Source organism: Macaca mulatta, chromosome 5, assembly GCF_049350105.2.
Source record: "Macaca mulatta isolate MMU2019108-1 chromosome 5, T2T-MMU8v2.0, whole genome shotgun sequence".
Taxonomy (NCBI): Eukaryota; Metazoa; Chordata; class Mammalia; order Primates; family Cercopithecidae; genus Macaca; species Macaca mulatta.
Genome location: NC_133410.1, coordinates 6,910,929 through 6,938,648, shown reverse-complemented (window position 1 = coordinate 6,938,648; position 27,720 = coordinate 6,910,929). Strand labels below are relative to the sequence as shown.

The window sequence follows — 27,720 nt, the reverse complement described above, 5'->3', positions numbered from 1 at the left end:
GAGAGAGAAAGAAAGAAAGAAGAAAGAAAGAAAGAGAGAGAGAAAGAGAGAGAGAAAAGGAAAGACAGGGAAAGGAAAGAGGGAAGGAAGGAAGGAAGGAGAGAGAGAGAGAAAGAATAAAGAAAGAAAAAGAAAGAAAGAGAAAGAGACAGACAGACAGAAAGAACGAAAGAAAGAAAGAACGAACGAACGAAAGAAAGAAAGAAAGAAAGGGAAAGAAAGGGAAAGGAAAGGAGGAAGGAAGGAAGGAAGGAAGGAAGGAAGGAAGGAAGGAAGGAAGGAAGGAAGGAAGGGAGGAAGGAAGGGAGGGAGGGAGGGAGGGAGGGATTCCTGATGTTCGAGAAGGCTGGCTCCTACCGCTTCCTGATCAACCCCACACCCGGAGGTCATCCACACTGTTATTCTAGCACCTTAGATTAGTTTTTACCTTTCTTAAACTTCATGTGAGTAAAATCATGCAGTATGTAGCTTTTGTGCTCATCTTCTTTGGTTTGTTTATGACACCACATCTAGGAAATTCATTCATTTTCTTGCCTGTTTTGGAAATTCATTTTTTCCCATTGCTGTGTAATATCCCATTGACTAAATACACCTTTATCCATCTTATTGCTTCATTTATTGCTCACAGAGCATATTTTCTATCATTTTCCTTTAGGGAAAGCGGGTCTTTATATTTAAAGTGTGACTTTTGTATCCACTCTGACAACTTCTGCATTTTCACTGGTTTAGTCCATTTACATTTGATGTAACTACTGATATGACTTGTTTAATTCCACCATTTTGCTGTCTCTTCTCCATTTGTCCCATCTGTTTTTTTCCCTGCTTTGGTCCTTCTTTGATACCTTCTTTTAGTGCAAACAGATTTCTTTAGTCTCTCATTTTATTTCCCCTCTTTGCTTTTTAGCTGTGCCTCCTTTTGCTGCCTTTTTGAACCTTGATTTGTCACAGCCTCCTTGAATTCATAGCGTCACACACCCCCTCAGACAAGATTGAAGGACTGTGCAAGAGTACAGATCCATTTACCACCACCCCATCCTTTCTAGATTTTTTTGTGCATTTTACTTCTGCGTATATCATAAACCCCACAATACAATGTGACTGTTTTTCTTTGAACAGTCACTGTGTTTAAAATAAATTGAGAAAAAGAGATCATCTCAGACATTGACTCTCCTTTACCCATTTCTTCTGTTCTTTATTCCCTTCCAAGAGAACTAAATTCCCATCTGGCATTGTTTCTCTTCACCTGCAGAACCTCCTTTAGCATTTTTGGTGGTGCAGCCTCTGGTGACAAATAATCTTAGCTTCCTTTTACCTAAAAGGTCTTTATTTCACTCTTATTGTAAAAGAATATTTTTTGCTGGATATGAAATTCTGAGTTAACAGATGTCTGTTTTGCTTTAGAGCACTTAAGTGTATGAGATGCTACCAGGGGGCGTGGCTGATCCACATCCTTGCCATTTCTCGGCACTGTTAGTTTTTTAATTTAGCCATCCTGGTGCCTGAGTAGTATTGTCTCGTTGTGTGCTTTTCTTCCTCTTATAAATATGCTCTTTTTAAATGCAAATACAAGATCCACTGTTAAACTTTAATCAATCCTATTTAAATTTCCAATTTTTCTTGTTTTAAACATTTTAGAGTTTAATTTATATATCATGAACTTCATCGATTTTTAGTAAGTCTTCCAAGTTGTGGAGCCATCATTATAATCTGTTTCGGAACCTTCCTCACCCAGTAAGATCCCTCATGCTCATTTACAGCTAATCTCCATTCCAACTAGTCCCCGTCAGTCACTAACCTACTCTCTGTCTCTATAGATTTGGCTATTCTGGAGATTTCATATAAATGCAAGCATACAATACGAGGTCTTTTGTGTCTAACTTCTATCATTTAGCATAATGTTTATGAGGTTCAGAAATGTTACAGATATTGTAGCATAAATCAGTATTTCATACCGTCTCATTGTTGACTCACATTGTGTTATACAGACATGCCACATTTATCCATTCACCAACTGAGGACATTTTGGCTTTTCCCACTTGTTGACTATTAAATGCTGCTATAAGCATTCATGTACAAATCTTTATGTAGATACATGTTTTCATTTCTCTTGGGCAGATACTTAGGAGTAGGACTACAGAGTCCGTAGGTGTCCTTTTTTTAGACTTTTTAAGAAACTACCAAACCACTTATCAAGGTGGCTATACCGTTTTAAAGTCCTATCAGAATGACAGTACTCATTCCTCCACATGCTAGCCAACATTTACTATTGTCTGTTTTTTTTTTTTTTTTTTTTTTGCAGTCATTCTAGTGGATGAGAATTTATATCTAGTTGTAATTTTACTCTGGTTCCCTGATGATCAGTGAGGTAGAACACCTTTTCACATATTTGTTAAGTCATTTAATTATCCTGCTCTTGAAATATTCTTTCAAGTTTTTGTGCATTTTTAATTGAGTTATTTTTCGTATTGTTTTATAGTTGTTTTTATAATCTGCACAAAAGTCCTTTGCGGTATAGGTATTCAACAGCTCTTCTCTCAGCCTGTAATTTGCCTTGTGTCTCTTTTATTGGTGTCTTTTGATGAACAATGATTATTTCATGTCCAATGCACAACCCTCTCTGAATAGTATATTCATGTAAGTAGTGTATTGTGTCCTGCTTAAGAAATATTTACCACGTCCCAAGATCATGAAAATAGTCTGTTTTCTACTAGTAGCTTTATTGTTTTATTTTTCATGCATAGGTCTATGGACCACTTTGAATTAATCTTCTTGGGTAGTACGATATAGACTTCATACTATATACAGACAGAGTGTGTGTGTGTTGTGTGTGTATTTCCTGTTTGTTTGTTTGTTTTCTTACAGATAGCTAACCAGTCCAATATTGTCCATTGAAAGATCATCCTCTCTGTAGTGAACTGCCATGCTATCTTTTTCCACATACGTGAAGATGTACTTCTGGACTCTTCTGTTCCACTGACCTCTCTAACCTTCAGCCTTACTGTCTGATTATTGTAGCTTTGTAGTAAACTTTGTTACAGGTTGTATGAAACTTCCAATTTTTCTCTTCTTCAAGATTGTGATCCACCACCTTTCAATTTTTTACATCAAATTTAGAATCTGTTTGCCAATGTCTGCATTTTAAAAAGTCTGCTGGGGGCTGGGCGCGGTGACTCATGTCTGTAATCCTAGCACTTTGGGAGGCCGAGGCAGGCAGATCACTTGAGATCAGGAGTTCAAGACCAGCCTGGCCAACATGGCAAAACCCCATCTCTACTAAAAATACAAAAAAGAAAAAAAAAAATTAGCTGGGCATGGTGGCAGCACCTGTAATCCTAGCTGCTCAGGAGGCTGAGGCAAGAGAATTGCTTGAACCCAGGAGGCAGAAGTTGCAGTGAGCTGAGATCACACCACTGCACTCCAGCCTGAGCAACAGAGCAAGACGCAGTAAAAGAAAAAAGAAAAAAAAAAAAAGTCTGCTGGGATTTTGGTAAGGGATAGCACTGAATCTGTAGCTCAATCATGGAAAACATGATATCTATACTAAGTTTTCTAATCGATGAAAATGATATCCCTTTCCATTGATTTAGATCTCCTTAAATTTTTCTCGGCAATGTTTTATAGTTTTCCGGGAGACATCTTACACAACTTTCATTAGATTTACTCCTAGGCATTTGAGTTTTTTGGTGCTCTACTGTAAATGATATTAAGATTTCGTTTTCTAATTGTTCATTGCTAATAGATTGAAATAATCTGTGTGTATGTACCTTGTATATATAGACTTTGATAAATTCACTTATTAATTCTAATAGTTTGCAGGGTCTTTCCATGTTCAGAACTTTCCACGTTCTGAACGTGTCCCGCAAAAATTCATACATTGAAACTTATCACCAATGTGATAGTATTCGGAGGTGGGGACTTTAAGAGGTGATTAAGTCATGAGGGCAAAGCCTTTATGGAGGGAGTTAATGACCTTATAAGAGAAATATTAGCTGCCTGCCTCTCTTTTGTCATTACATTCCTTCTGCCATGTGAGGACATGGCATTCAAGGCATCATCTTAGAAGCAGAAACTGGGCCCTTGCCAGATACTGAACTTGCCAGTGCCTGGATCTTGGACTTCCCAGCCTCCAGAATGGTAAGAAATAAATTTCTATTATATATAAGTTACCCAGTCTGTGTTATTTTGTTATAGCAACAGTAATGAACTCACACAGGTCTCTTGGATTTTCTGCATCACAACCATAGCACCTGCAAATAATGAGTTTTCCTTTTTTCTCCCTCTCTAAAACTTTTATTTGTTTACTGTCTTTTGTATTTGACATTCCAGCCAGTGCAATGTTGACTAGAAGTGGTAACAGTCAACATCTTGTTTTGACCTTGAACTTGGGTGGGAAATGTTCAATATTTCATCATTATGTATATTGCTTGTAACAGATTTTTGACAGAACCACCTATCATATTAGAGACATTCTATTCTATTCCTGGTTTTCTGAGAGTTTGTATCATGAAATTGAATTTTACCAACAGATTTTTCTGCATCTATTAATATGACCACTTTTTTTCTCTTTTATCATATCATTATGTTGAATTACATTCAGCGATTTTAGAATATGAAGCCAATCTTTGTATTTTCAGAATGAACTCGGCTGGGTTATGACTTATTAGCCTTTCTATGTATTGCTGGATTTGATATGTTAATATCTTGCTTGTACTCTTGAATCTATGTTCATAAAAGGTAATCCAAAAGTTTTCTTATCTTGTGATGTTATTGCTTTTGGAATCAGAGTTACACCGGCTTCATGAGTTAGTTAAAATGTGTTCTAATTTCTATTTTCTAGAAGACTTTGGCTAGAATTAGTTTTACTTCTTTCTTAAACACTTGAAAGAATTTACTTGTGAAGCCGTCTAGGTCTGGGCCTTTCTTCATAGGGTTCATTACAGATTTAATTTATTTAGGAGCTATAGGACTACTTAGATTTTCTATTTGCTTCATGTCAGTTTTGGTACATTGTGCTTATTCAAGGAATATGTTCATTTTATCAAGGTTTCAAGTTTATTGGTATATGCTGTTTGCTGTGGGTTTATTGTCTGTAGGAGCTGTGGTATTTCCCCCTTTATATTTTTGATATTAGTAACTTATTGTCTCTGTTTTGCTTTATCAATATTGCTAAATGTTTGTCAATTTATCAGTTTTAATTAATTCTTGAATCTGTTGATTTTCTTTATTTATTTTATTTCACTGTTTCTTGCTCTTCAAAATTTCCTTCCTTCTGCTCTCTGGGGTTTAATTTGCTGTTCTTTTTCTCTCTTCTTGATATAGAAGCTTAGATGCTTGATTTTCAGCATTTCTTCTTTTTGTCTAAAATATGTTTTGCTCTAAGGACTAATTACAACCCACAAATTTTGAAATGTGATCTATTTTGAAAAAAGTATGTCACATCCACAGAATTCTGCAGTTGTGGAATAGAGTGCTCTGTCAGGTAAGTTCACGTTGGTTAATTGTGTTGGTGAAATCATGTCTTTATTCATTCTTTGTCTGTGTGTTCTACTGTTTGCTGATAGCAGTGTGTTCGTCCTGAACCATAACTGTGGATTTCTCTGCTTCTCCTTTTAGTTTTGATATTTTTCTCTTTTACACATTTTGAGGTTTTGTTTTTGAATGCATTCCCACTGAATTGACCCTTTATTATTAAGAACTGTCCTTTTGTGTCTTTAGTATTACTTCTTGCCTTAGAGCCTTTGACATTAATACAGACAGACCAGCTTTGCTTTTGGGAAGTGTTTGCACAGTGTATCTTTCCCCATCCTCTTATGCTCTGTGTCACCATGTCCTCATAATTAAGGTGTCTCTCTTGCAAATATCACTGTTACTGTTTGATCCAGTCTGAAAACCTCAGCTTACTTTACTTCTTAGCCTCCTGCCCCACACAGCTTCAAAGTGTGACAAACGCCCTGAGGGGCAGACTGGCCATGTGTTTGTGGTGGGCCCCTCCCTTTGCCTCCTACGTCCAGTGAGGGCATGGGAGCTGTCACTCTGCCTTTCCAGCTGGGCTCACCAGCCTTCCCCATCACTGCAGGACTCAGGAGGATCTCCTGTGCAGCAAGCTGGCCTAGGTGGGGCTCCTCTGGTTTCCATTCTTTCATGCCCACCCTGAGATGGCAAAAAATCCTACTCATCTCTCTTAGGACATCCAATCTTCAGCCCACACCCAGAATCCACAAATGCCCCAAGGGAAGAAAGCAGCTGGCAATTCTCAGGCCACCTAGGCAGGGCTCTTTCCCCTTCCCTTCGGAATTTTAGCTCATCCACACTCCACAGCTTCCACAGATCTCCAGTATCTTTCAAAACAGGCCTATTTGCAATTTGTATTTTTCCCTTGCTGTTGCAGCCAGTGGGCCGGCCTGCCCTGACCTGCGGCATCTTACCTGGAGATGGAAGTCTGCTCAGGGTAGTTGAAGTAAATGAATTAATAAATGCCTGGCACTCAGATATGCTATCACGATGCATTTGCAACAACCCTCGCTAGTCTCCATTAAACTCCTTTGACAAATGGGGAAACTGTTCTTTGAGCCGATTACCTGCAGCCCCAAAGCCTCCTTACCACACCTAAGACTGCAAGGACGTTGCTGGGGCCCCAGTGCTTTGAACAATGCCTGGAGCACAGCAGGTCCTCGGAGCTCCGTATTTCCCCCACGCGTGCAGGGAGGGAAGGCTGCGTGCCCGTGGGCTGGGGAGAGGGCGGCACGTACCAGCCTGCGGATGTCGCGCTCGCACTCGCGCTTGATGCGGTGCACCTCGTCTTGGTGCGCCTGGTAAGCGGCGCGCAGGTCGGCTGCCTTGGTCTTGTCGGCCTGCATGCAGTTACTGAGCGCCTCCTCTGCCTGCTTGCGCGCTGCCTTGAGCTCCAGGATCTCCTGCTGCAGCCGCAGGCGCTCTCCGTCGAAGGCCCTGCGCGCCTCCTCGCGCGCCTCAGTCAGCAGCGCAGTCTTGACCTTGTCGGCCGCGCCATCGCGCAGCACGTTCAGTGTGGCCTGCAGCCGCTGCAGCTCGCCCTCCTTGATCTTGGCCGTGCGCGCCGCCTCCTGCTCGTGCTGCCGGATGAGCCCCTCGCGCAGCGCCTGCAGCTCCTTGGTCTTCTCTTCATGCAGCTTGGCCTTGAGCTCCGAAATGTAGGCCGTGTGCCGTCGCTGCTCCTGCTCGCGCTCCAGCTTCGCCTCCTGCAGCCGCTCGCGCAGTTTGCCCACCTGCAGCCAGAGCGGCGAGAGAGCCGGTCAGGGTCAGGGTCAGGGTCAGGGTCACAGCTTGGGGAGCTGACCCCAGCCTCCCCGCGCCCAAGACACCCACCTGGGCCCACGTTCCCACGGATTCCCCCTTCGGCAATGCCCTGCAGGCCGACCCTCCTGCCAGCCCCACTTAGAATCTCTCCTGCTAGTTCCCCGAGATTTTCCGCGGGGGTGGCAACCCCCCGAGGATGTTGGAGAGGCATTCAAGCCTTTGACATCTCTTCCCGGTTGTAGACATGTGAGGAAGGACAATTGCTCAATCACAAAACACACCCTGCAGAAATCGTCACCAAGACGCCAAAGATTGTAAACCAGAAATACATTTCCAGGGCCCCATGCACGGACTCTGGAGTTGGAAAAGACAGACCAGGCTTCTAAGTCTTGGGGGGCAGTGAGCAGGGGGGGATCATTCTTGTTGAGCGGGGTCCCAAGCTGGGCTGGGGACTCCAATGCATCACCCACATTGCCACATTTACCCCTCACGGTCTTGGGAAGGAGATAGCCCTCTCTCCCTCTCCCCTCTCCACTCTCCCTTCTCCCCTCTCTCCGTTTTATCACGAGGCAGCCAAGGCTCAGAGACGGTCTGGTGACCTGCCCAGGGTGAGGGATGAGGACCCTGCTGCTGCCAGGCAACCCACCCTGCCTTGAGCTTATTCATTCTATCAGCAAACAATTCAAAACATTACTTATAAAATGTCCCAAGGGAGTGTGTTCTTAAAACACTTCAAAATGCTTTCTTTAACCTTTTTGTTTCAATATCACTCAACACACATTCCACAGGAACACTTGACAAGCCCTTCTTTCCCGAATTCTGCCCCTCTCTGCAGACCTGAAATGAATTGTCTCTGACGGACAAGCTGCTTCCAGGGAAAATGGCACAATTTTCCCCAGACCACACTCTTGATAGCACAGTAACATGTTAAAATGAATTTTCGGTGAGAAGTTTTACAATGATACCTGAGTATTAATAAATCCTTCCTTATAACAGCAGGTAAAGAAGCAAATAAAACCAAACCAGGAAAACACACAAGAGCAACCTCTCCTTTCACCAGATACTCACAATCATAGGAATGAAGCCAGGCGACCAGTCCATGCTCTGTCCACCTTACCCTGGGGGCAGCAATCAGCATCTTTTCCTAGTGGATTTAGTAGCAGGAAGCCAGAACTTTAAGTATTTAACAGAACTGTCCCGGTTATGGACAAAATGTTGTTTTGACTGTTCTCCCCCCTGCGAGGCAACACTGTCTTAAGTCCCTGGTTAATGCTGACAGTCATCTGGGCTCAGCAGGGTCAGATCCAATGAGATCCTAATCTGTTTTGATGAGCTGCATTTCCCCGGGGAAAATTTCCCTACCTCTATGGTGGTTGATGTTGTGGGTGGACTTGGCTGGGCCACAATGCCCAGTCGTTTGGTCAAACACCAGTCCAGATGTGGCTGTGAAGGTATATTTTAGAAAAGATTAACATTTACATCAGTAAACTCTGGGTGAAGCACAGTGCCTTCCACAATGTCCAATCAGTCGAAGGCTTCAAAAGAAAGACCGAGGTCCCCTGAGGAAGAAGGAACTCCGTCTCCAGACTGCACTGGAACTGGAAGCTGCAAGATCAACCCTTGCCTGAATCTCCAGCCTGCTGGTCTGCCCTACACATTTCAGATTTGCCAGCCCCACAACTGCGTAAGTCGATTCCTTAAAACTAACAAAAAACCTCTCACTCTGTGGTGTGTGTGTGTGTGTGTGTGTGTGTGTGTGTGTGTCACAATCTATTGGTTCTGTTTCTCTAAAGAACTCTGACGACACAACCTTCCAGAGCTCCAGTTTCCTCTACTAGGAAACAGGGATGTCAACAGTTGCCCCTCAAAGGCCCGTTGGGAGGAGGAAGATGAGGTGACTGCAGGTGGATGAATGAAGTCTGTTGTTATCGTGGTTCTGACTTTGTGCATCAGGTGTGGGCAGCCTCTCGGGAGAGTCACAGGTAGAAAGGGAATGAGGAACATGGAAGGGTGGGCAGAGGCCTATACGGGGCAGCCCGGGGGGGGAGGGGCTGCTTCTTGGGAGGGGCAGAGGTGCTGCTGAGGCTGGTGATCCAGGTGTGTAGGGCAGGGACGGTGACAGAGAGGCAGGGGCCTGGGGACAGGGCCCTGGTGGGTCCCTCCAGCGCTGCCCAAAGCTGCTGAGGGCCAAGCCCAAGTGACACGACCTATGCTGCAGAAGCAGCAGAGTGAGGCTGGGGTGACCCCTGATGTGCACAGAGCACTCCCCACCCCCACCACTCCACCCAACTGAGCAGGCCGAAAACAGCCACCCAGCACTTTACCTCCAGGTGCCTCCAAGCTACCCCACGTGTAGAGGCACCCACACCATTCACTCCTAAATGGTGCAGCCGTAGCACAAAGGCCAAGAGAGGGAACATGCCCTGGGGGTGTGGGGGCTGGCATGGAGAAATTATCTGAACCACAAGAACCACCCCCACTCGCCATTCCCACTCAGAGAGTGAGTCAGATTCGCCCCTTTCCATCCCCATCCTCGTCCAATCCGGCAGCACTGGCTCTCTATGTCCAGGCCTGGCCACTTCCCCACTTCCCCCTGCCCAAGCCACCTGCAGCAGCCCTCCCTACCACACCCTCCAGGCTCAAAGCCCTCTAAATCTCACGGGTACAGGTTAACTACTCTGAAACCATCATACATGTATAATGTTGAACAAAGGAAGTGGATGGCAGATGGGGAAGCCAGGTTTCCCACTTGGAGTGAGAGGTTACAGACAAGCAAGAGGAGGCTGAAGTGAGCCATGTGGCAGTGGATTCATCTCGGGGACATCTGTAAGAACTCACGTTTAACTTTGTGTGGATATAGATGTCATATATAGAAATATTTACAGGTATGTGTACATATGCAGGTCAGTATACACATGTATTTCCTTGTTCTGGCAGCTGAGAGGGCCTAGAAACAATGACACCCCAGCAGTAATGGGCACACCTGGTGCCCAGATCTTTGTTTCTAATGCCATTCTCCAATAAAAGGAACCAGGACTCCTCAGAGAAATTGCTGGGTCTGGGGCTGGGATAGGAAATATACAAGATGAGCCTGGGGCATCTTTTTTCTTTTTTTTTTTTTTTGAGTCGGTGTCTCGCTCTGTCACCCAGGCTGGAGTGCAGTGGCACGATCTCGGCTCACTGCAAGCTCCACCTCCTGGGTTCACGCCATTCTCCTGCCTCAGTTTCCCGAGTAGCAGGACTACAGGTGCCTGCCACCACGCCCAGCTAATTTTTTAATATTTTTAGTAGAGATGGGGTTTCACCGTGTTAGCCAGGATGGTCTCGTTCTCCTGACCTCATGATCTACCTGCCTCGGCCTCCCAAAGTGCTGGGATTACAGGCGTGAGCCACTGAGGAGCCTGGGGCATCTTACGATGCCAGAAAGTAAGGAAGTGTTCCAAAAAACCCCCACAAAACTGCCCCTGTGAAGTCTTGGGTTCTGCTTGCCCCTGCACTATTTTCTAAAACCTTTGATGCAATGTGCCCAGGGCTGCTATATTGCTGGTTTCCTGTGAGCCTCTGTACCCATCTGACTTGAGGGCAGGGGCTGTCTCTGAGTTACTTCCAAACACTTCTCACTCAGCCCAGGCACAGAGCATGCGTGCCACAGGCTTGCTGATGAACAGACACGTTTACCACCCTCCCTCATCCTACAGTGTTCAACAGGTATGCTGTGCTTAAATACCAGCACTTTAAATGGGACATTGATGGTGATTATGAGATCATATCAAAGTAACACTTCAATGCAATTGTAAAGTTTGCATTTATTCTTTTTGTACCAGTCAATAAGCACACGGCTGAATTCTCAGAGAATCAAAATTCTCCCAGCAGCCAGATGGGTAAAGTCAACCTCAAGGGGCTACAGGGATGGCTGGATTGAGAAAATAAGCAGCCAGGGTACATCCAAGTGGGAATTGCTACATGTCCCAGAGGCAAGGAGGCAGCCTGGTAACAGGGAGGCCCAGCCTGGGGTCCGCATGGGCCTGGCTTTCAACCCAGCAGTACCATCTACTGTGCTGGCCTCGTGTGTGGGGCTAAACTGTGTCCCCTGAAATTCATATGTTGAAGTCCTAACCCCCAGGACCTCAGGATGTGATTGCATTTGGAGACAGATCCTAATGAGGTCATTAGGGTGGGCCCTAATCCAATTTGCCTGGTGTCTTCATAAGAAGAGGAAATACAGACATGGACACACACACAGGAGAAAGCCATATGAAGATACAGGGAGAAGGTGGTCGACTGCAAGCCAAGGAGAGAGGCTTCAGAAAAAGCCAATCCTGACACCTGGATCTGTGGCTGCCACCCTCCAGGACTGTGAGACAGCAAACATCTGTTGTGGAAGCCGCCCCATCTGTGGGACTTGGTTACTGCAGCCCTGGCAAGCTAACACACCTGGACAAGTCCCTGCCCTCTCCAGCCCTTGGCTGGCTCACCTGTAACACGGGGGAAGCCGCACCTGACCTCTCAGTTCCCTGCCAGGGTCATGACACCCTCTAAAGCACCTGGTGCTATCCGCACAGTAGGCATACAAATGTCGCCCTGATGGTCATGTGAGAATATGACAGGCAGCACCCAGGCCCTGTGTGTGACTGTCTCATTCATTCCTCAAACAACCCAGGAGGCAGACACCTTAGAGGTCCCCATCTACAGATGGGAAAACTGAGGCAGGGGGTTACACAGCTTATAAAACCTCAGGCAGGGGTGGTGGTGGAGAGGGGATGGAGCCCAGGCAGTGTGATGTGAGTGAGCAGCTTTCCCTGTCACCACAGCCACTATTGCTACGTCCAGATACAAGATGCAAGTCCCTGCAGCCCTAACCAGTCAGCCCCAGCCCCAGAGGTGACCTGGCCTCTTGACCTGGCTAAAGGGTGAACAGGTCAATATCACCAGCATCCATGACTAAAGGAGGCTGGATGCACTTGGACTGGAATCTTGAACACCTAGGGGTGGAGACAGGTGCCTCTGTCCCCAAGCTTCAGAAGCCCACTCCCCCAGTCCAGAACTCAGCCTCTGCTCTGTGTGGCCCATCCTGAGCTGGGGGTTGGAGCCAGAGCCCAGGCCCCAGCCCTATCCCCACCTGGCAGCTGGATCTGGCCCAGCACCCCATTGGCCGCCTGAGTCCCAGCTCAACAAGACGGGGATGCCTGATGCAATTTCCCAAGCAGCCTCCACCCATTGCTCCAGGTGCTACATCAGAAGCTGGAGGGCACATTCAGAGCTTCAGTTAGACCCTCAACTGCTTGAGCCACCCAGGAGCAAGCCCGCATCTCCATCCCCTTTCTGTCCTCAGCCTGCCTAGTGGTTCCTCTCTGGGCTCATAGCCCTGGGCTTGCTCTACCTTCAAGTCCACCCAAGTCAGAGCCAGGCCACCAAACAGGACTGCAGCTGGGCCTGGGCACGAGATGTTGATGGGTCTTTTTATTGCATCCATTAATCAGATCCTCATGACCATCTTAAACCAGACAGCTATTATTACACCATAATAGCTGGTGTCAGATGAGCAGACAGAGGTTTCAGAGACTTTTAGTCACCTGGCCAAGATCACGAGACCAGTTAGGGGACAAGCTGAGGTTTGAAGCCAGGTCTGCCTAGAAAGTCTGGGCTCCTCCCCTCTGTGACATCCCATGCTTTAATTAGACTCCCAGCACCCAACCAGGCACTGTCCTGACCAGCTCCAAAGCTCAAATCTGCTCTAGGAGAGAGGAGAGTAGCTCATATCCCAGAGCCAGGCTCTGTTCCAAGCTCTTTACCTAGCCAAGCCCTGAGTCCAGACCACAGCCCCATCATGTCTAAGAAAGCACATATGTGGCTTACAAGATCTCAAGGCAGCATAAACCAAATATAAACTTTGAAGCCTCCTGACTATCTGAACGGACCCCTCCTCTCCACCAAAGGCATTCCAACGTTAACCTGAAAAGCTAGTTCAGGCCATGATGGGAAGCGGGGAGTGGGACATGCCTCACTATGCCCTCCTCCCTTTTGGAATTTAGGAAAAGCTGGTACTGCCATGACCTTGCTAAATTAAACTAAACTTAGCCTGAGGGTGCCTTCATGCATGAGTTCCTATATAATGAACTGCAACCTAACTTAGCAAGCAAACTAACCAAGAGGCTGACTTAGGAGCATTTTTAAACAAACAGCCGAGGCTCAGCCAATCACAGAAGCTGAGCATCAGTAAATCACAGGTGACCCACGGATCAAGGGTCAAGCTGTAATCAAACAAGTAGCCTCAGCACCTCTGTTTTCTGTCCCCATAATGAAAGCTGTCTGACCACATGCAGGTTTCTCTGAACCTGGTCTGTTCTGCTCTGGGGGCTGCCCCATCCTCGAATCGTTCTTTGCTCAATTAAACTGTGCTAAACTGAATTTGTCAAACATTTTTCTTTTGACAAGCCCCATTTTGCAGGTAAGAGAAATCAAAGAATGGGGTGTTCAGTGGCTTGTCCAAGGTCACAGCAAGCACTGGTGGGGCCCGGACTCCTGCCCACCGGTCTCTGTACTGCAAAGGGACAGGCCGCAGGCTAGAGAGGTGAAGCGCCTACCCTCAGCCCCCCACCTGGAACAGGCTCTCCATACATGTCCCAGGGGCAACACTGCCCAAAGGGACATTTGCAGCCCAGCTGCTGCTGAGCTGGCGCCAGCCCCCACCTTGCTCTTTTCCTGCTGGAACTCGATCTGAATGCTGGTCAGCTTGGCCCGCAGCTCCTCGTTGGCCATCTGCACCGCGTCCGTCTCCATCTCGGGCTTCTCGCCCTTGCTCCGGCCTTTCTTCGACATGCTTCCTCTTGGGTCAAGGTGCTGAGATCCTGCGGTTCACACCCGTTCACGCACGCCAGCCAGCAGGCGTGGCTACCAGCTCCACCGTGCTAACCAGTCGCGCAGGGCTCAGCTTGCCCTCCGAGGAAACCACCATCACTTGGGATCCTGAGGGAAGGAGGGAAACTAAGTTAGCAGAGAGAGAAGGGTGGGGAGCTGGTGTTCCTGCCTAGGGCACCCTGGGCCAGGCAACTGCCTCATCTGGAGGATGACCTGCCACTCCCAGAGCTGACCTAGAGCCTCCCAGATGGGGGCTGCAGCAGAATCACTTGGAGGTTGTTAAGGCATGGAGTCCTGGGCCCACCCATAGAGAATCTGATTTGCATTTCTAACAAGCTTCCAGGTGAGGCTCCCAGGTGACCACACTTTGAGTAGCTTCAGTCCATCCTGCTCCCATCAGGATGAGACCAGCCCATCTCAGCACCCTGTAGACCACAGTCTGCCAACATCAGTGAGCCTGAGACTCCTAAGATACTTCTTCCAAAAAGCAGGGCCCTGGGCCTCACCCAGAGCATGGTAGGCCAGGGAATCTGCATTTCTATCCACAATCCCAGCAATTCTGGAGCCGGGTCTGAGGACCACACTTAGAGAAATAGGCTTTTTGATTTCAGAGGTTAGTGGTTTCCTTCCCTACTAGATAGGTGATGTCACCCAGTGTTACAGATGAGGAAACAGAGACACACAGAGGCTGACTGCTGGTGATGTCACTCAGCTACTGAGAGAGGAAACAGTATGAACCCGATCAAGGTCCACAGCTGGAAGCGGGTGAGCCAGGACTGAGCCTAACCACCGCCCCGAGCTGCCTCGGAAAGCCCGCCTCTGCTCTCCCTTCCCTTCCCTACATCTCCGTCTCATTTTCCATCTGACAAACTGTAATTGACTTAGTTCTCATCTACATCCCCTACATGAGGATGGATTCCCAGTAAGCAAGGCCTGGGCCTGCTCTGCTCCCGCTGTGTCCTCCATGCCTAGAACAGAGGGCAGCACGTAAGATGCATTCCATCAGGATCCGCCAAGTGCGTGAATGAATGAGTGACAACAGGAGAGTCATGAGGTGCCCATCATGTACCAGGGCCTGTGGCAGGAGCTGGGAATCCTGTCCTATCATGCTTGGAACACCTGGTGAGAGAGGATTTTACTAGACCCATTTTAGAGATGAGGAAATGAAAGCACAGAGAGGTGAAGTCAGCTACCTAAGTCCACACAGCCAGTGAGTGGGGTGTTGGGATTCGATCACGTAGGGAATGAATGCAGAGCGAGGAGGGAACACTCCGGTGTGGAGGAATGCTAACTTGGGAGGTTGGGCAGATGAGACAAAAGTGGCAAGGCAGGCCATGAACAGGACGGAAGGAGAGAAGGCACAAGGGAGGCTGCAGAAGATCGCGTGTCTAGAAGAAGGAAGGTGCCAACAGCGGGCAGCCCCGAAGAGGTCAAGGTGAGAACCCGAAGCTGGCCATTGGATTCGGCCTCCTGGAGTCCATGTGACCTCAGCCTGTGGGTGGGAGATGCAGGAAGTATAGGACAGGGGTGCCCAGGAATGGTCTGGGGTGGGGTCCCCGCAACACCAGTGCATCCGGCGAGTTGCAGATGCTCAGTGGCCTTGAACTGAAGTCAGGCGGGACCTGCTAGCGCTGAGGCCCTGGGACATCCCTCCAATCTACAAAATCTGGGAGGCAGTGATGGAGGCCAGGTGCCTTTCTCCTGAACAAGAGAGTAGTGTTTCTTAAAACACCATGAAGGATTATTCTGGGCTAATCAACATCTCCGCTGATCGATTCCAGAAAGGTACATTCTGTCTTCAGAGAAGTATGAACTCCATTTGCCTTGATCTGACTTAGAGCTTGATACATAATTCATTCCTCGCCTCCGCTGACCTGCCGCTTTTATAACCACAGCAGTTCTCAGAAATCAGCCTTTGGGTCTGAAGTGCACCTCCCCATACCCTGATGGGCAGGAAGACACACAAAATGCAACACCAAAAAAGGAAGCTTGCTCCTTTTTATTCCTTTGTGTGGCCACTTCTAGGAATGTGCTTTAAGGAAACACCAGAGATAAGTCTCTGATAGAAACACTTGGATGTCCATCACAACAACACAGTGCTCAGCCAGAAGGGATAGATGACGTCAATGACGTCTAAGCCCCGACAGAAAACTCCACATGGGGAAAAGGTCAGCGCCACAGAGTGAAAAAGGTGAAATAAAAAAATAGGCCAGGTGCAGTGGCTCACGCCTGTAATCCCAGCACTTTGGGAGGCTGAGGTGGGTAGACCACCTGAGGTCAGGAGTTTGAGACCAGCCTGGCCAACATGATGAAACCGCCTCTCTACTAAAAATACAAAAAATTAGCAGGGCGTGATGGTGCACACCTGTAATTCCAGTTACTCGGGAGGCTGAGACAGGAGAATTGCTTGAACCTGGAGGCGGAAGTTGCAGTGAGCCGAGATCGTGCCATTGCACCGCAGCCTGGGAGACTCCATCTCAAAATAAATAAATAAATACATAAAAATAAAAAAAATACAATTTATAGTCTCGATTTTCTGCTATATATATACGTAGATATATATATATATATATATTTGCTCATTATTTTCACTCAGTCACAAATACGTGTTGAGCAACTGCGAGGTGCCAGCCCTGCACCCTGGGGACACGGTGGGAAGGACATGGCAGCCACACGCCCAGGATACTGACAGGGACCATCTCGGGGATGCAGTTACAGGTGATATCTATTCTCTTCTTTAGACTCTTCTAGGTAAGTGCAATTTTCTACTTCAATGACTGCTTTTAAGAAGAAACAGTGCAGTTTTTTTTTGTTTTGTTTTGTTTTTTAAGAAAGGCAAGAAAAATATCTGCAATTAGCCAGGAAGGACCCCTGAAGAAAGAAGAAGAGAAACAAAATGGACTACATCCACAGGAGCGGCCCGCCAGCCTCGCAGGCAGGATGGGGCAGCTGCAGGTCCGCCAACTCTTTGGGCCGCTGGTGGGGGAGAGGGCTGCCCTGTCCAGGACCCAAAAGTTGTTGAAGCCCTACCCTGAGCATGCGCCAACTGTCAGCTCCTCTGGGTCAGAACCTTAGCTCCCACCTTTGTGCGCCCCACACCGTGCCCAGCCCAAAGTCCAAGCTCGATCCAATTCCAGGATGAATAAATCTCCATGGGCTGATGCCAAGCCTGGTACTCTCAACACCCCGTTCCAGACACTGCCAGGCTGGGCCACAGTGAGTGTGAAGATGAATGGAGTGCAGGAGGGGAGGATGTCCAAAGTTCTGGGCCAAGTCAACCTCAGAGCTCAGGGTGGGCCCCAGCAGCCGGCCTCTGTGCCATGGACACACTGTTGATGGTCCTGACGCTCACAGCGCCACGCAGCATCTCTATAATCAGCTCCTCCAGCTGCGGGCTGCACAAAAGTCTCGTCGGCAGGAGCAACAGCAGGGAACTCTCCTGCCTGAGCTGAGCTTGGTGTCTGCTGCACCCAGGACTTCTCATTCTGAGCCCACTGCCCACCAAGCAGAAGATGGCACAACCCACTGTGGAGGAAGGAGCACAGCAGTGGCTCAGCGCCGCAGGCTGGAGGGTGACTGCTCAGGACACACAGGAGACGGAGTCCTCAGAGCATGCTCCTTCCTGAAGGCACGGGGAGCCCCGCTGCTGATCCTGGGCCTTGCCTGGCATATAGGCCAAGGTTGGTAAATATCCACCTCCTGTGAACCAGTCCTGTTGGCTCCAGAACTGAAATATCTCTGCAGCCCACCCAACTCTGACATCACGTGCCCCCTTGTCCCAGCCTCCATGCCATTTGTGCCTCGACAGCGTGGGTGCCCTTTAATTGCCCACAGGAAATTAAAATACCAGGCATGCAGGAGGACCAGACAAGGTCCCGGCCATCACAGAACTGTCTAGTCAGGGAGACCACTATGGAAATGAATACATAAAATAATGATGGCTTGTGGTAGGTGCTGGAAAGAAAAAGTCTACAGGGCACTGTGATACACAGCTATCAAATATCACCTGTCACAGGCAGGCAGTGGGGAGGGCAAACTGCCAGACCACGTGGGGGCTCTACACCAAGCACAGAGTCAAGACCAGCTATGTATTTGCAGCCCAGTGCAAAATGAAAATGTGAGGCTCCTTGTTCAAAATTATTAAGACTTGCATGATGGCAACAGCAGAGCATTAAGCCAAGAGCCAGGCCCTCTGAGTGCAGGCCCTGCAGGACAGCACAGGTCGTGTGCCCGTGAAGCTGGCCCTGGACAGAGTTCAAGCCCTACCCTGAGCATGCTGGGAAGCCATTAGCAGGGTGTGACTCGAATTTCCATTTCGCTGAAGTGCAGATGGTAATAGCTGTACCCCAGTGGTGGTGGCGAGGGTAAAATGGGTCCCTGCCTGTCACACAGGAAGCACTGTAGAGGCTCTTGCGACTATCATCCTGCTGTTTAAAGATCACCCGGGCTGCTGAGACACAGACGAATGACATGGAGGCTGGGACAAGGGGCACGTGGTGTCAGAGATGGGTGGGCTGCAGAGATATTTCAGTTCTGGAACCAACGGGACTGGTTCGCAGGAGGTGGATATTCGCCAACCTTGACCTATATGCCAGGCTCTTGCTCTGACCCCACAGCCTTCCACAATGCCCACCAACAACATCTGCCCATGCACTGGGTGCAGGGCCTTGTCTGGCCTTCTCAGGCCTGCTGCAAAATTTCCTCCCTTCATTAAAGCACAGCTTCGTGGTGACAACATTGTAGAGGCAAGCAGAAGGGCTGGGACCCTGGACTGAGGCCACAGGAGGCAAGGGCAGAGCTCTGGTTGGCCAGCATGGGCCAGCTTCTGGCTGATGAGGGCTGAGGTGGGCTGAATCGTGGCCCCCAAAAAGATACCACATCCTGGTCCCCAGAACCTGCAGATGTGCCCTTGTTAGGAAAAAGCGCCTTTGAAGATGTAACGAAGTGAAAGATCTCAAGACGAAATCCTCCTGGAGTAGGATGAAGTCTAAATCCATTGACAGGAGTCTTTATAGGAGATGCGCGGAGAAGACACACAGAACAGAAGACCACGCGAAGCCAGGGAAGAGACCAGAGCGCTGCGGCCACACCAGGGAAGCCAGGACAGCTGACAGCCACCCAAAGCTGAAGGAGGGAAGGACTGACAGCTTTTTTTAAGGGAATGTGACCCTGCCAGCACCGTGACTTGGGACTTCTGACCTCTAGAACTGTGAGAGTAAATTTCTGTTTACCACCCAGTTTGTGGTCATTCTTTATGGAGGCCACAGGAAATTAATATACCAGGCAAGCAGGAAAGAACCGCTCCTGGGGCCGGACGCAGTGGCTCACGCCTGTAATCCCAGCACTTTGGGAGGCGGAGGTGGGTGGATCACCTGAGGTCGGGAGTCCGAGACTAGCCTGACCCAACATGGAGAAACCGCCTCTCTACTAAATATACAAATTAGACAAGTGTGGTGGCGCATGCCTGTAATCCCAGCTACTTGGGAGGCTGAGCCAGGAGAATCGCTTGAGCACAGGAGGTGGAGGTTGCAGTGAGCTGAGATCACATCATTGCACTCCAGCCTGGGCAACAAGAGCGAAACTCCGTCTCAAAAACAAACAAACAACACCAACAACAAACCAGTCCTGGGACATGCTCAGCACTTTGTTTAATGCCTGAAGGTAACCAGCTCCTCAGAACACAAGTCTGAATGAGCCTTGCCTCGCCCCTCTCCTCACTGTGTGTAATATCACCAAGAAACCACAATGTCTCCCTGCTGAACAGGGCCGCTCACATCCCTCTACAGTCACAATTCACAACCTACAAGGTGAGATTAGAAGGGACCTTTGCCCCCAAGGTGTGGATGAAAAAAGTAAGGCTCAGAAAGCAGAAGAGAGTTGCCCAAGATTGTTGGATGACCTGGTGGCTGCCATGGTATTTCCAACTCAGGTTTCCTGCCTCCAGCCCCACATGGCCTGATATTTTTATAACAGGATTCACAAAACACAGGCACAAAAAGAAAATGAGCTCCTTCAAGACACCTCAAATCCAAATATCTGATAAGCAGAAATTCCAGCCCATCACTAAGAGGTCTTCTTTGTAACACTTCCTGCACACTTCACCAAAAATTACACGGAGATCCCAGGGGTCTCCCTGGAGAAAATATGAATGAGGTAGGTTGGCAGAGTCGAATCCTTTCCGTGGACAGAAAACAGTTTATCCTAAAGAATCTAGCCACAACTTTTTTTTTTTTTAAACAAACATTCATTACTTAATGAGCCCTTATGAAAAAAATCTCTCTCTGAGTAAGTATGTGACTTTGGTTTAAATATCTAAATCCAAATTGATTGTGCTGACTTAAAAAGCTACAGCCATATTCCCACCCCAGGCACAGTAATATGCTTCCTGGAAATTTATTCTAAGGAGGTAATTCCTGAAAGGAAAGAGCAATCTGCCTAAAGATGTTGCGAGTAGCATAATTTGAATTGTTTTTTTTTAATTCTTTTTATTTTTTATTATTTATTTATTTATTATTATTATTATACTTTAAGTTCTAGGGTACATGTGCATAACGTGCAGGTTTGTTACATATGTATACTTGTGCCATGTTGCTGTGCTGCACCCATCAACTCGTCAGCACCCATCAACTCGTCATTTACATCGGGTATAACTCCCAATGCAATCCTTCCCCCCTTCCCCCTCCCCGTGATAGGCCCCAGTGTCTGATGTTCCCCTTCCCGAGTCCAAGTGATCTCATTGTTCAGTTCCCACCTATGAGTGAGAACATGCGGTGTTTGGTTTTCTGTTCTTGTGATAGTTTGCTAAGAATGATGGTTTCCAGCTGCATCCATGTCCCTACAAAGGACACAAACTCATCCTTTTTTGCATACACCATGGCTGTGGTGTATATGTGCCACATTTTCTTAATCCAGTCTGTCACTGATGGACATTTGGGTTGATTCCAAGTCTTTGCTATTGTGAATAGTGCCGCGATAAACATACGTGTGCATGTGTCTTTATAGCAGCATGATTTATAATCCTTTGGGTATATACCCAGTAATGGGATGGCTGGGTCATATGGTACATCTAGTTCTAGATCTTTGAGGAATCGCCATACTGTTTTCCATAATGGTTGAACTAGTTTACAATCCCACCAACAGTGTAAAAGTGTTCCTATTTCTCCACATCCTCTCCAGCACCTGTTGTTTCCTGACTTTTTAATGATCGCCATTCTAACTGGTGTGAGATGGTATCTCATTGTGGTTTTGATTTGCATTTCTCTGATGGCCAGCGATGATGAGCATTTTTTCATGTGTCTATTGTTGATGGCAATGGAAAACTGGAAATAACCTCAGGATCCAAAAGTTGTTGATGGCCAAATGAGCAAAAGCACACTAGATAACTCAGAAACAGCCAAGGAAGAGACAGGGAGGGAGGCCCACGGACAACAGTGGCGTGTGAGCCCTGCCGGGCAGCACCTGGAGAGATGGCAAGTGTGCTTCTCATCAGTTCACATCCCGCGATTTCGCTTTAAGTCCTGTGATGGGGGCATGCTGTTTATGCAATCAACAAAATAAAGAAAGAGGTGGTACTAGGTTCTCTTTTGAGCAGTACTGAAATACCAGAGTGAAGCTCACAGCCCAGGCCAGCTTCAGCTCCTTCCATGAATCCTTTATGGGCCAAGTGGGGACTCAGAGGCTGTCGGAGTCCCCACTCCACAGCGCTGCTGGAGGCTAAGTGCCTTCAGGTTTGGGCATTTCTTGGCACACTTACCGGCACAAAGCAATGCTCAAAAAATGGCAGCAGGCCAGCTGCAGTGGCTCACGCCTGTAATCCCAGCACTTTGGGAGGCCAAGGCAGGTGCATCACCTGAGATCAGGAGTTCAAGACCAGCCTGGCCAACATGGCGAAACCCCATGTCTTCTAAAAATACAAAAATTAGCCAGGCATGGTGGTGCACACTTGTAATCCCAGCTACTCAGGCGGCTGAGGCAGGAGAATCGCTTGAATCCGGGAGGCGGCAGTTGCGGTGAGCCAAGATCACACTACTGCACTCTAGCCTGGGTAACAGAGAGAGAGCTTGTCTCAAAAAAAAAAAAAAAAAAAAAAAAGGCAGCTGCTTCATCGTCATCGTCATCATCATCATCATCATCATTATCATCATCATCGTTCTCATTGGCGTGCACTGCCAGATTTGCCAACAATGTCCATAGCTTGACCCAGGATTTTTCCTATGACTCTATCAATAGTGGGCTGCATAAGGAGCAAGGGCATAAAATGGTCCTCCGTGTTCAGGCCCGGAACAACCTGACTATTTGGAGGTTAATACTCTCTTGCCTTCAACTTCCCTCTCACCTTCCGAAGAACTGTGCCAGGCATCAGGAGAGCAAAAGTTGGAAGCAACCTGAATGCACCGCCATAGGGAATTCCTTGTACTACAAAACTGCACCAGTAAACCCAGGGATGGGTATGCAGTGGAGGAGGGTACGCCATCACAGACAGGCGGCCTGCCCCCGGACCTAGCAGGGAGCACACAGCTCCCCGTGCGGGAAGTCACCGGAGTGAGCCCTCGGCACACGCCATCTACTCCAGTAATCGCAACGCAGCTCCAGCGATGCCCAAGAGCATTAAAAAGAGGAGCCAGATCTGAATTTTCCAGAGAAAGCTGACATTGATTTTTATGTGAAATTTCCCAATTTGTATATGTTAGAAATGAATTCACATAGATTTGTATAAATATCATTCAGCCCAAACAAAAGCCATCTGTGGACCAGAATTGATCTGTGGCCATCGCCCTGCCAACTCTGACGTTTGCCACCTATTAAATGGAAAAAGCAACTTATACAATCGTACATACAGCATACTACAGTGTATACATATATATAATGCACATATATACTGCATATAATAGACACTGTATATATGTGCATTTGTAGGCAGGCTTATGTTTAAGCGTAGGCATTTAAAATAGCATAGACAGGGCCGGATGCAGTGGCTCATGCCTGTAACCTTAGCACTTTGGGAGGCCGAGGCAGGCAGATTTCTTGATGTCAGAAGTTCAAGACCAGCTCAGTCAAGATAGTGAAACCCCATCTCTACTGAAAGTACAAAAATTAGCCTGTAATCCCAACTATTCGGAAGGCTGAGGCAGGAGAATTGCTAGTACCTAGGAGGCAGAGGTTGCAGTGAGCTGAGATCTAACCACTGCACTCCAGCCTGGGTGACAGAGTGAGACCCCATCTCAAATAATAATCATAACAATAAAATAGCACAGACAAATATTTACAATCTATTGAGAGTGGACATCATCTTTGAAAGAGGTAAGGGTAGTTGGGTTTTTCCTTCTGTTTGGATTTGATTTTTGCCTGGATACATTTTCTAAAGGACCTACAAAGACTCTGCATTGCATATTTAGCATGAAATCACAAAAGATTCTTGTCTTTAAAAGACTGTGCTGAGATTCAAGGCATGGCAGAGGCCTTATGAAGAAAAATAACATAATGTGATATAAATAGAGGTTAGAGGGAGCAGCTGCTGACCTGAATTCAAGTCCCACACAAGCAATGCCGGCTCTACGATGCGGGAGACGTCAGTTCATATCCCTGAACTGCCGTTTCGTCAGCTGCAAAGCTGGGAGGACAGCGCCCAGCCCATGTGATGTGGAGGTCAGGGAGGGGGACGTGGAGGGTGAGAGCACGGGCTCAAGAGCCAGAGTGACTGGGTGGATTCTTAGCTCTACTACTTACCAGCTGTGTGACCTCAGACAGGAGACTTCACCTCTCTGTGCCTCAGTTTCTTGATCAGAAAATGAGGCTAGTAATAATTCCTTCCTCCTAAGGTTGTTTTGGGCATGAAATGATTTCATACTTTTAAGGTTTTTCAGAACAGGGACCAGACCGTAACAAGGACTCGGTAACAGTTAACAATGATAATGATTTAATTGCAAACTACAAAACCTTTTAAATGAAAGATGTCACTTGTTAACATTCTAATAATTTAGGAAATGCAAAAGGCTCTTGTTAGTTTTTCTATTTTCTGCCAATGCTACTAGTTTTCAACATCACCCCAAAAATGCACACCTATCTTGAGGCTGTACAGTCCTATGGAACAGAGCTGTTGCCACTGGCAGAGGAGGCATGGCTTCCGGGGAGCCCAAACCCCTCACCCAGAGCCATGGCACACCATACGGTAGGTGTGCCCCCATCCCAGGCACACAGCTTGGTTCTCAGGATTTTCACAAAATCCTAGCAGCTGAGCTGTCTGTTCTTCCAGCCCAGGGCCCGAGAGACACAGGGAACTGACTGACCACATTGTGCAAAAGGCGAAGACACAGGCAGGAAAATGAAAGACAGCAAAGATTTTCTAGAAATCAAAGATTTTCCTCCATGCCACCACCCCAAAAGAGAGAGAGGATATTCAAATAAAAAGTCTTTTAATACTTAAAAAGAAGCCTCAAGCTAGGCATGGTGGCTCACGCCTGTAATCCCAGCACTCTGAGAGCCCAAGGCAGGAGGATGGTTGAGCCCAGGAGTTCAAGACCAGTTTGGGCAACGGAGGAAGACCCTGTCTCTATAAAAAAGACGTAAAAGTTAGCTGGATGTGGTGCTGCGAGCCTGTAGTCCTAGCTACCCAGGAGACTGAGGTGGGAGGAGCACCTTGGCCCAGGAGTTCAAAACTGCAGTGAGCTATGGTGGCGCCACTGCACTCCAGCCTGGGTGACAGAGCAGTGAGACCCTGTCTCTAAAACACACAAGAAAGAAAAGGCCTGGGAAGTCTAGGAGATACTTTCTTAGGAGATCTCATTTTCCAATTACAGGAAATTAACAAGGTGCTTGCCGTCTCTTTTTATACTGACGCAAAATAGTTAGAGGGCGTTTTAAGTGAACCTTCCATAAAGCGTAGTCAATAATGTCAACCAAGTCAGGTTTCCTAACACATACTCTGGGCTTGGAGGTGAAGTGCCATAGAGAGAACCCGGAACGAGGAGCAGGAGGCTTAGTCACTTGCCTCAGCTCTGCCACTATCCCCTTCATGGCCCTGGCCCGGCTGTGTTCTCTCCACGCAGGACTTTCCATACATAATGGGGGTGGGCTGTGCAGACGGCACCACATGGGACGAGCGTTGGCGACGATTGCTAATCCCAGAGAGGGCCACGTGCAGCCAGGGCTCCCAAGCCCTGTGTCCCATCACTGATGCCAGGAGGTCACAGCTGGCGGGTCTCATCAACATAGAAATGACGACAGAGCAGCCACCTGTACCAGCACATTCAGGAGCACTTAGTGACCTGGACCCAGTTCCACGCTTAAGTGTGGCAGCTTAATCTGAAAATGGGCCTCAGCCTTCCCCAACCCTCAACATCCAGCCAAGAGCTGTCCCCCTATCACCAGTTTTCAGAGGCATCCCCTACTGCCACTGCCCCAGCCAGCCCTCACCCTTGCCTGTCTGCATTCGTGTGACACAGTGGCCTCCCCTGGTCTAGGCCTACATGCCAATCCATCCAAGCTCCAGGGCCATGGGGAGTGACCCTCCCCACCGTTCCCTGCTGATGCCCTGTAGGGGAAAAAGTGTCCATGGCTACAGCAGCCAGGCCTCTGCACTGCACCCTGCTCCTTGCTCCAGCCTGGGTCATGCCTGCTGTCCCCTGAAGGCCTCTGCATGTGCCCCTCCCTAGCTCACAGGCCACCTGGGATCACCTCCTAACTGTCCCCAGTATTTGACTTGGGCCACACTTCTTTCCGGCAAACCTCTTCTGCCCTGCAAGCAAGGTCGGGCATCCCTGAGGCCCAAGCCTGACTCTAGGCCACCACCACGTGACCATCTATCTCCAGGACTATGAGGCCAGCTGGGTTGAGATTGCCACAGGAGACAGACCCATTTTACAGATGGGAAAACTGAGGCCTAACAGGTCGGGGCTGGCCTGGGTCACAGACGGAGTAGGAGAGGAGAACCTGCCTCTTCCCCACCAGTGGTCAGCCAGGCTATGGTCAAAGGCCATAGGGCGGGCACCACCCCACATAGGCACCACAGTCCCCAGCCCCAGCTCGCTGAGGTGCCCTCAGCTCCCACTTCCCTGGGCAATTATGTCATCAGCACTCCAGCAGCCGGAGCACCCCACCCGGACTGGCTGACCCCTCGCCTAGGACCCTCCCATCCCAGGGGCCAAGACCCTCAAGCCCCTCCCCACAGGCAGGGCCACACGGTCCCAGTAAGCTGGGACGGAGGCCACTCAATGCCACTCTCCCAGCTCCATCTATGGCCACAGTGACCCACACTGTCCGGACTTCCTGTTTTGGGTCAGGTTGTTCATTCTGCACCCAACAAACACCTAAGAGTCCCTCATGTGCCCGGGAGGGGGTGATTCTGTGCATGTTACACACACAAACATGCATGTACCATACAGAAACACACACACTATGTAGAAACACACACACACCATACAGAAACACACACACACACCATACAGAAACACACACACCATGTAGAAACACACACATACTATACAGAAACACACACACACCCCCCACACACACTATACAGAAACACACACACACCATGCAGAAACACACACACACCATACAGAAACACACACACCATGTAGAAACACACACATACCATATAGAAACACACCCACACACCATACAGAAACACACACACCATGTAGAAACACACACATACCATACAGAAACACACCCACACACCATACAGAAACATACTCCATGCAACACACTGCATCACACACAGACATTACACATGCATCATACAGAAACCCATACCACATACGCCACACACACACACACACACCACAGATACACACCACACAGAAATATACACATCATACAGAAATATACACCACATACAACACACACACCATACACAGACATCACACACATCATACAGAAACCCATACCACATATGCCATACACACACACACCACAAATACACACCACACACGAATATACACATCATACAGAAACACACACGCCGCACAACACACACACCACACCATACACAGACATCACACACATCATACAGAAACCCATACTACATATGCCACACGCACATACAGATACACACCACACACAAATATACACATCATACAGAAACACACACCACGTACAACACACACACCACACCATACACAGACATCACACACATCATACAGAAACCCATACTACATATGCCACACGCACATACAGAAGACACACCCCCTATACCACACCCAGCAGCGCAGAGTTGGTGGTTCTGAGCAGGGCAGGCTCCCTGGCAATCCCCAGCCAAGGGATGTCATTCTCTTTCTTCTGAGGGAAAACTGGGCTGGGGGGCTTCAGAGCCTGGCACGTCACCTGGCCAGCGAGCCCAGTCCACCTTACCATGCACTGCCCACCCTGCCCACCTGACCCATCTGAGCCACAGCAAACCCAGGCGCAGGCAGAGTGTAGGCTGTTACCCCAGTTTAGAGATGAGAAAACTGAGGCTCAGAGCCAAAGGCACGGCACACCCCACACACTGAAAACACACCGTGGGGTTTGCTGGAAAGCCGGCCATTCTGGAAGGAAAGATGGGAAGCAGAGGAGATGGGAGAGACTGGGGGAAGCCTGTGCCTGAGG

General features: G+C 48.1%; 1 protein-coding gene across 2 annotated transcripts in view; it reads right to left on the bottom strand.

The window, feature by feature from the left end:
• The window catches only part of JAKMIP1 (janus kinase and microtubule interacting protein 1), a 182,636-nt gene that overhangs the window by 81,438 nt on the left and 73,478 nt on the right, over positions 1-27,720 (bottom strand). For both annotated transcript variants that reach the window (XM_078001920.1, NM_001257961.1), the window contains 2 exon segments: positions 13,966-14,241; positions 6,750-7,244 (listed from right to left, as the gene is read on the bottom strand). In XM_078001920.1, the coding sequence (XP_077858046.1) occupies positions 6,750-7,244; positions 13,966-14,094 (624 nt within the window). In that variant the 5' untranslated portion in view covers positions 14,095-14,241.